This window comes from Pteropus vampyrus, unplaced genomic scaffold (genome assembly GCF_000151845.1).
Source record: "Pteropus vampyrus isolate Shadow unplaced genomic scaffold, Pvam_2.0 Scaffold221, whole genome shotgun sequence".
Classification (NCBI taxonomy): Eukaryota; Metazoa; Chordata; class Mammalia; order Chiroptera; family Pteropodidae; genus Pteropus; species Pteropus vampyrus.
The window spans coordinates 2,013,002-2,022,850 of NW_011889002.1; the positions used below are offsets into that span (position 1 = coordinate 2,013,002).

Here is a 9,849-nt window from a genome sequence, read left to right on the forward strand (position 1 = left end):
AAAAAAAAATCAGAATAAAATGTCACTTTTCATTCTCTCCGGAAAAAGTCTTGAATATTAAAACTAATATCCATTATCATGATTAAATATCCATTGACAGAATTATTAGGATTTGAAAAATGTAAATACTTGAAGATTAGTCATCAGTTTTTTTTTTAAAAAAATCTCTATTCCAGGTATAGAGAAAAAAAGGTAGGGTTTTAAAGACGAAGATGATTAAACTTCTGTGGGTGATAGCCACCAGTTTTGAGTATCTACCACCAGCTAGCTTGTATATTGAGACTTTATACATATTATTTGACCCAATCTTTACTATGTGTTGTAGATATTTTATAGATGACAGAGAATTGAACCCAGGAGTATGTTTAAAAAGTTTTCAAAAGTTGACAACACGAAAATAAGTGAGAAGAACTGACATATCAGTTCATCTCCTTTATAACTTCCGTATCCAGACTCTCCTAACCCCAGATATTATGGAACCAGATTAATCTTCCTAAATGATGCTTTAATCATTTGACGCTCCATATCAAAAACCTGGTTTATGAAATTTAGAAGAAACTTCTTAACCTCAGCTTTAAGACTCTTCAAAATCTAACTGATCTATGCCATAATCCTATAGGTCCATAGACTTCACAAATTTAAAAAACATTTATTGAGCATCTAATCTATGCTAGGCTCTGTGAAAACATAGCTTTGTCTGTAAATTGCTCATAGTGTAGTGTTTCTCAAATACGTTATTGCTTTCTGGGTCCTTACCCACATATTTCCTTAAATGGAATGTTCTGCTCAATTCTACATTCCTCCCTTGTCCTACGTATCAAAATCCAACCTATTGAAGATTCAGCATTGATCCCACCTCCATGGAGAATACACTAAATATTTTTTTGCTAGAAAGTAGTACCTCTGTCCTGTAAGCCCTTTGAGCACTAGGTTCCAAATTTGTGTGAACTCGATTCCTGACCTGTAAGTTCTAAGACCCCTCACTTAGAGATTCTGAGTCAGTAGGTCTGGTTTCACCCAGTCTGGGAATGTACATTTAAACATGTCTGTCAAATTCCTAAGTTCATGCTCCTTTCTACCCATGCTACCTCTCAAACACTTGGTTTGATTTTTTTCTCTTCTCACTGAATTGAGTCATCTTCTGAGAGCTCTGGTGTCACAGAGACACAATCTTGATCTCAGCTTTATCAATCTTGATGATTTTGGCTCTTCAATTACCAGATACTTCCTGTACCTGACCACATTCTTGGCATGATAAGTAAAATTGTTTAGTTTTAGCTTTTTTCTTTCTCTCTTTTTTTTGGTAATAACTCGTCACCTTATTAGATTAAGTATTTTTTATTGAATAAAACTATACACACATGAAAGCACATTGACATGCCTGAGTGACTTGAAGGCTCATCTACTAACTTGTTAATGCTTGTACTGGAAGACACAAAAGATTCTCTCACTGTACTACAGATTTCTTGAGGCAGAAACTGTATTATATTTAAATTGGCAGTACCTAGCACACTGCCTGTTATTAAGCATGTTATGAATGAATGAATCAATGAGTATATCTAATCAAAAATTTACTGAGGCAATATATTTTCATGTCTCCTCGGTGATATACAGAAGAGGCATGAGAACTACACAAATTAAACCAAGCTGTATTCAGAGCCTGCAGTGTGCTGCTGCCAGACTATGGGAAATCTACAGAACAAAAGATTCCTACAGAACAATTTACCCATACCATGAAAGGAAAACAGAACCTTTAAGTAGTAGTACCCTACACAAAATAAACCGAACCATTCATTCCCTACAACCAGACCATGGGAAACCTATAGAATAAAGGCTGAGACTGCTACCAGTTCTTTCACCCTGCATACTCATACCATCAAAAGAAAATAGGGAAACAAAGTCTTTGAATTATAATTCATAGAAACTAAGAATCACATACAAACTGAATTTCTTGAACACCTGGGGTCTCTCTCCTTCTCTGTCTCTGAGAGGAGACTACGCTCTGTCTACAGAGCATGATTCCTTCTTTAATGAACTTTCCTTTGTCTCTAATTCTAGTGTGTGCTTGAATTCTTTCCTGCATGCAGTCAAGGACCCACCTTTTCTTGGTGTAGGATTTGAATCTCCCCTCAGGGGTATTTGCCCTGTCTTGCATTACTGGTATCAATTTTAAAAAATATGGTACTCAATGTAGAGAATATACCTCTTTCCTTTAAATCCCAAGAACTAATGCAAACTATCAATTTCAAAGTTTGCAATAAGGACTTAACACTATTACAGTTTTTCTATCTTATATGAAGCAAACACTGATAAGATTAGTGTTCTTTTCAGAAATATATTACAACAGGGACGTTTCCACTTTTTAAACTGCGAAAAGAAAAATGTTTATGATATAATAAACCTAATTTACAGGAGGGACACGGCAACATTTTAGTAGCAGTAGCAGGACCTTTAAGGGGTTGATTTAACAATCATACTATTGTTTAATGGAGAAACATGGCTTAAACAACAGTGAGACTAGTGTGATTGCTTTGTGCTGGTGAGTTTGAAACAGACTTCAGGCAGTAAATCTCAAAATGACTTGTGACACATGCCATTTCTTTTTAGGAGTCTGAATAGAGAAAAGGCCAAAGGAAAGGGGGTAATGCTTTCCTTGAAAATACAAAATAACAACAATTCCCAAGCCTATGGAGAAAAGGATGTGAAATAGCTTCTAAGTGCCATTTTGACTAGGTTGCCCCAGGGGAAAGTTCGACCAACTGAGTATTTTTCTGACAGCCCAAAGCACCTTCCTTCTTAAACATAACCTCACCACTGACATTAATATCGTCATGAAATCTCCATTTCCAAAAAGGAAGGAAGCTTCCAACTCCAAGAGAAGGAGTTTTCCCTATAACAATTTAGGGAAAGCCTCCAAGACATGAGAAGAAAGAGGAAGCCTATACTTAGACCATCTCTGCTCCCACAGACCTGCACAGACCTCCAGAGGCAGAGAAGAAAATCAGCTGATCAGAAGTGAATTATTCGGGAAACCTGAAAATGGCCTAATATTATTTTTACATTATAGACACCATATAATTTCTTCTTTAAAGACTTGAGTTAATTTTTAACCTAACTCCTTGATGTAAGAGTCAATAAACTTTGACCCTGCCCCCCCCAGTAGCCATATCTGTTGAACTCGGATTCTATTAACCAAATTAAGGTTAACTATATAGAAAAATATAAACTTTAAATCTTTAAAGTTTTAAAAATAAACCCAAATGATGAACTCATTATGAAAGAAAAATTTATGTGCAAAGCTGTTGGTTTCTCTGATCAATGTCTTAATACTGCAGTCATTCTACTAAAACATATTGACAACTTTACTTCCCTTGCAAATTACTTGTCTACTTACGTGTATTCCCCTATTATACTAGTAAGTAAAGTATGATATGTACATATGTTGTTCAGGATCACTTCCACTTAAAATTACTTTCCTTTGCATGCTCCATTTCCCGTATATATAAAATGAGTCATCTAGTTTTATATATTTAATATGATTAAATGGATATCTATTTACATATCTATTCACTATGTACTTTTAAAATTCATGGGAATGAAACTACATGGGGAAGTCATTCTGATTTTTCTGTTCTCATTGAAGATAATGGGGAAAAGTGCTATTGCTTTCCTCACATTTACATAAGAGGACATTTATACTGGCTCTTAGATAGGGCTATAAAGAATAGTAGGAAAGGTAATATTTTGGAATCAGAAGGTTTATATCTGATTTTGTTACCTCTAGTATGTGAGTTTGTATATATCATTTATCTTTTTTGAAATTCAATTTTATCACCTATAAAATAGCCATATTGATATAGGACTTGACTCTCTCAAGTTTTTTTGTGAGATGTCAAGATATGTGTAATGGGTGAAAATTTAACTGATTAATAAACAATATTACTAAACTTGTAGTGTATTTAAGTGATATCTTAAAGCCAAAAACATAAATATGTAAAATAAAAATAATTATTCAGTAAATTCATGAATCATAGCTTTGTTTATATTACTACTAAGATATTCATTTTAAATTTCAGTAACTTAATACTATAATTATAGATTTTGTTATAGCATAACCCATCTACAAACTATATTATGAAATGCAAATATAATTATAAAAATATAAACATTTTAATTTCACTAAGAATTTATGAAGAAATTATGAGTTTCATTATTTATAAATAATGACATAGCCTTCCAAAAATATGATTGTGAAGTGTAAATATAGTTGTAGGGATACATACACATTATCATTTACTAAAAGGTAACACAGCCATATATGCATTGATGAAGCAGCTGTATTACTGAAACATGCCTAAACTGAATTGTGATAAATTAAATAATTATAAATGCATCAAAGAAATATTGTTCTTTGAAGGAATTCTACTGTGGATATACTTGTAAAGCAAATGTTCATTTCAATTCCTCCTTTATGAATGGCGAATGGGATGTGAAGAATCAGCTTTCACTGGGAAACATCCTTTGCTTTATCAACAATTGTTTAGTATTTATTGTAGGTCAGGTATTAGATTAGAGATATATCACTGAATAATGCAAACAAAAATCTCTGTCCTCATGAAGCTGGCATTCAGGTAAGAAGCAACAAATCACATACCATGATAAGTAAATTATTAGAAAATTCCAAGTGCTTTGTAAATGAGTAAATAAATTAGGTTATAAGTGTTACGAAAAAAAGAGCAGTGTAAGGAGATCAGGTATGTATGAATATGGGAGAGTAGATTCCAGTTTTAAATAAAGTGGTTATGGTAGGTCTAATTAAGAGGGTATTAAGAAGACAGCCACATAGTGCTCTGGGGGAAAAAATCCAGCAAGAGGGAACAGCCAGTGTAAAGTCCCCACTAGATTTCAACAAATACCCCATTTTGCAAGTAAACAGTGTCTCAGAGTGACTTGATTTAAGGGAACAGAGCTAGTCAACAATAAAGCCAGGGCTAGAAACCAGATTTCTTGACTTTTGGTACAGGGTCATTCTTTTGTGCCTTTGTTCACTAGACAGAGAAAGTGCTCCGTTTCCTATAAAGCACTGAGTGAATGTAAAGAAAGCAGCATCACTGTTGTAGTTGTAATTGCTACTATTATTATTAATCAGCACTTCTGATATTTCCAGAAAGGTAGATAAAGCTCAAATAATAATTTCACTTTCCCTTCTCATGGTTTATTTTTCTTTCTTTATCTGTGCTTCTTCTCTTGGGTAGATAATTTTAGTATCAAATTATCAGTTAAAGTAATTAAGTTTCTTTGGATATTTGATAAAGGAAAGGTGTTTAGCATAGGAATAAGCCATAAAATAGAAAGCATTCATGACAATATGAAAAAGAGCTGAAGAAAGAATGGAGAGAACATGGAGCCCAGTGTTAAGAGGGAGAGAACTATATTTCTATTTCTCAAGACAGGCAGGCAGAGAGGGAAGAAGGGAGGGAAGGGGGAGAATCTTTGAAACATATTTGGACTAGAGCCTCCAGCATTGTTACTTCATGAAAACGATGAATCTGGCCTTGAAGAAACAACAAACTTAAAGTAAAAATGTTAAAAACAAAGACCACAAAAGAGGAAAACTGTAGAAAAGGCAAGAATAGTGGAAGGGAGGCTGGAGAGGAAAGGAGAAGAGATTTAAAGATATTTTCAAGTAAAAATATGAGAATATTATACAATAAATATAAAAGAAAAGAGAGTAAGAATCAGATTTCAGGCACAGTAGACTTGAGTGCTGGTGGAATTACTAACAGCAAAAAGGAACGGAGAGGAGAGTCTGAAAGATGAGCTTTCTTTTTGTAATGCTAGGTTTAAGGTGGCAGTGAGGTTCTCACGAGTGGAAAGGGTCTAGCAGATAAGAGGTACATTTGGAAGATGTGTACATCTAGAGCTATTTGGTTCAATGCAGTAGCCTCTGACCATATGTGACTATTGAGCACTTGAAATTGTGACTAGCCTGACTGAATGTGCTGTAAGTATAAACAAACTAAAGATTTTGAAGATTTCATATAAAAAAATATACATATATAAAATACTTCACTAATATTTTTCTACATTGATTACATGTTGAAATAATATTTGCATGGATTGGGTTAAATGAAATATATTAAAATGTCATTTTTTTACTTTTTACTGTGACTATAAAAAATTAAAAATTACTTTGTGGTTTGCTTACTGGACACTGCTGATACAGAGCAATGCTAGATATGTATTAGGGTCATTCAAGGGGAAGAGAATGAGATGAATCACAGACAACATTCTGAAGTGTCTCAACAGAAAACACATGAGGGAAAAACGCATCATTGTTAACAGTTAATATTTACTGAGCATTCTAAGCTTTATACTAGTGCATCATCTTATTTGTTCCTCCAAACAACTTTAGGAAGTATTAGTCTTCTTTTACAAAAGGAAAAAATTAGGCCTAGAGAAATTAATCTGCCCAGTCACCCAGTTAAATGTTGGTATTGAGATTCAAACTCATGACTGACTCTGAATCTCTAAATTCCACATCATCGATTCCAGAACAATTCATACTCTGCAATTATTAAATTGTTAGATTATTAAATGGTTATATTTAAACTAACAATTTATTAGAATGCTTCGTTGTCTCAGTCAGTGATAGACCGGTGATGTCCTAATTTGATTAAAAATACTTTATGTGTAACTTTAGTGTTATGATGAGCTACTGATGTTAGCATATTTTCACCATGCTGGGCCTAACTAAAAGTTTCCAGTGCAAACCCTTGCCTTTTATCAATGTCTACTCCTAAAGTCCTAACGCCATCAAAGTTAGATGGTAGAACAGAGATGATCCTGGGCAAAAACCCTGAACAGCAGGGCCGTTTTCTGAATATAACTAGTTACATGACATGGATCCACTTAAAATTTTAAACACTCTCTTTCAAACTATAAAAGCACCTGAACCTCCCACTTGTGATTTAAACGTTTTGGAGAGAACTGAATTAAATTGCAACCCTTTGTTGAAGAACTAAAAATTAATCTTACCCAACTGGATACTTTAAAAATAGATTTTTGTACACCTTGAAAATGCAACACTTTCAAGGAATAGAAAGAAAAAAATGGCTTGATATTTTGACTAGAATCATAACATAGCAATATATCCTACAAATATAAATTGAGATCAAAAGAATGAGGTGTTTTTCATGTATGTTTGGTTGGTTTTAATTTCAAATACAAACTTTTCTTTTTACCTTTAATTTCTACTATCAATGTAGACTAAACGGTAATTACAGGACCACTGAACTTGTACATTGTTGGCTACTACATAATTTTTGGACACTTGTCCATATGAATTTTATCAAGCAGTTTGGCTCAAATTATATAAAAACATTTCCTCAGGCTTAAAAACAAGGATCGTCATCAATTTACAGTATGGAAATGAAAGGGAATTTCAAGGGAAGATACTTGTTTTGGAATAAGATTAATTAGCAGAGACATCATTAGACTGCTCATGTTGGATATGGATCCAAAGGGCCTATCTGAATTGACCCACTAATTTGCAAATTTAACCCCAACCATGCCTCAAGAATTTTTTTTTTTGAAGTGAGATAACTTGGATTTGGATATATTCATAAAAATTGCTCCTCTTAAGACCTAAAGTTTCTGAGAAATGCTTATCTAAAGAGGAAGTATCACAACTGTAGACGGAAGAGATTATAAGACTTTGCCCTTTATTTTGGCTCTTTTAGGTTAATTTCCATGACTCTTCCATGCGATCAAGGGGTTATCCTTGGACTTGCTCCCTTACTCATTACAATTCATAATAATTTGGAAGAAAGGATCAGGCCTGTAAGGAGAGAGCCAGTTAGCCCTAAAAATGCTTTGTCCACCCATGTGCCAAGGTGTAAGGAGCATGAAGTGACAGACCCAGGCATAATAGATGGCCGCTCAATACTATCATTGAGAGTCATCAAACTGACTCCCTCCTTTCCAAGAGCATCCCTCCTCTCAAACTTTACTTGAGGTTCTTATCGTTAGAAAAGTCAATTGACTAATCTTTGTATTTGCATTGTCACTTCCCGTTTGTACGATAGCATAAAGTATGCTGCTTTATTGGGTTTAATCTGGAAAAAATATTGAGCACTTACTATGTGCCCGGCACAGTCGTTGGTACTAGAAATACAGCAGTGGACAGAATGACAAAAATCTTGGCCCTCCTGAAACTTACATTCCGTTGGAGAACACATTCAATAAACAAGTTCAACAAAATCGATAGTATGTTAACTATTAGATGCTGGAGAGTAAGAAAATGAAGCAGACAAGGGGACTATGAACTGTGGTGGGTGGGTTGAGAAAGACTGAAATTTTAGATAAAGTGGCCAGAAAAGCCTTCACGTAATCAGATAAATAACCTTCATCTGAAAGGGTAAAGGGGGCAAAATCTAGGACTTGATTAGTGTCAGCTGGAGTGCAGAAAGACTAGGAGATTAGCATATTTCAAGTAGCCCTGACGTGGAGAGGAAACCATATGAGATGGAGGAGAGAAGCAAAGTTAAACTATGGACCACTGAAGAGAAATGTGGGCTTTACATTTTGCCTAGGACTGACTCGTCCTTTGAGCATGGCACAACACACTTTCTCATTTTAGTCAAAGAACCAGGGTCTGCTGCCAAAACCCTCAGGCAGACCATGAGACATAGACTCCGGCAGGCTCCACCGAACCGGCTTTCCCCAGGAACGGAGCTAATGCCGAGCAGAAAGCGGTATAAATTGAGAGTCGAGTACTGGCCTGGGAAACTGGGAGAGAGTAGTTAGAAAGACACCAAGAGCCCCTTGATAAGGTATACAAATGGAAACCTAACCCCTTGACCACCACCATGCAAACCCAGGGAGGCACAGCAAGCGAACACACCCCCAGGACTGTAGGCACAGAGCGAGGAGCAGAGGAGGCATGAATTCAACCGTTAGAGCCCAAAGCCCAGAATTTCCCAAGGCAGGGTCGGTACCGCGCGAGGGAAACGCCGTTCCCCACGGTAGGAGCGGGAGGGCGGAGGGTGGGAGCGTGTGCTCGGGAACGAGGCTGTAGGCGGCAAGCAGGCAAGGCCGCCGCAGGAGGAGGGGGCAGTTTCGTCCCGCGTCCCGGGTCCCCGGCGCCCGCCAGCCGCGTGCATGCAACAGGGAGCTGGACGCGAGCGGGCGCCCCGAGGGGCCGAGACGGGGCCGGGACCCGCCCCAGACAAAGTGCCCCATACACGCGTGCCCCGGCCCGCGCGCCCCCAGCCCAAACGTCCACCGCCCCCTCCCCAGGCCCGCGCGGGCCCGGCCCGCCGACAGCGACAGGTTCCAGCAGTCGAACCCGCAGCTCCCGCGCCGCCGCCCGCTCGGCCACTTCCCGCCCTGCGCGACGGTCGAGAGGAGAAAGAAAGAGCCGGCGGGTGGCGGCGCACCGCCCCGCTCACCATGGTCGGCGGCACTGCGACCCCGGCGGGCGGCGATGCGCTGTCCAGGGTAGCCAGCGTCCCTCTGCCCCGCGCTCGTCGGCACCCGCTCTACTTAACCCCCACCCACACGCACGCCCAGCGCGCGCGCGCCGCCCGCCTGCGCCTCCCCGCCCCCTCGGGCTCGCGCCACTCCCGCCCGGCGCTCGGATCCTCAGGGCCGTTTCCAGCGCCCGCCGCTCTCCGCCCCCTCCCCTAACCCTGGCCACGCCGGCCGCGTCGCGAGGAGAGCGGCGGGGGAGGGGCGCGGCAGGCGGAGCGGCGGTCCTGTGCGGCCTCGCGCGCCCCCTCCCGGGCGCTCGGCTTCTCCCGCGCTGCCGCGGCTCCCCCTGCCGGGCGGGCGGTAATTTGCAGGCCC

General features: G+C 38.8%; 1 protein-coding gene across 1 annotated transcript in view; it reads right to left on the reverse strand.

Annotated features, from left to right (window-relative positions):
- ELOVL2 (ELOVL fatty acid elongase 2) overlaps nt 1–9,554 on the reverse strand; it is an 80,268-nt gene extending 70,714 nt beyond the window's left edge. Inside the window, exon 1 of the mRNA XM_011373238.2 lies at nt 9,453–9,554. Coding sequence (XP_011371540.2) covers nt 9,453–9,455 — 3 coding nt within the window. The 5' untranslated portion in view covers nt 9,456–9,554. The remainder of the gene's footprint in view (nt 1–9,452) is intronic.
- Nucleotides 9,555–9,849: the final 295 nt, after the last annotated feature.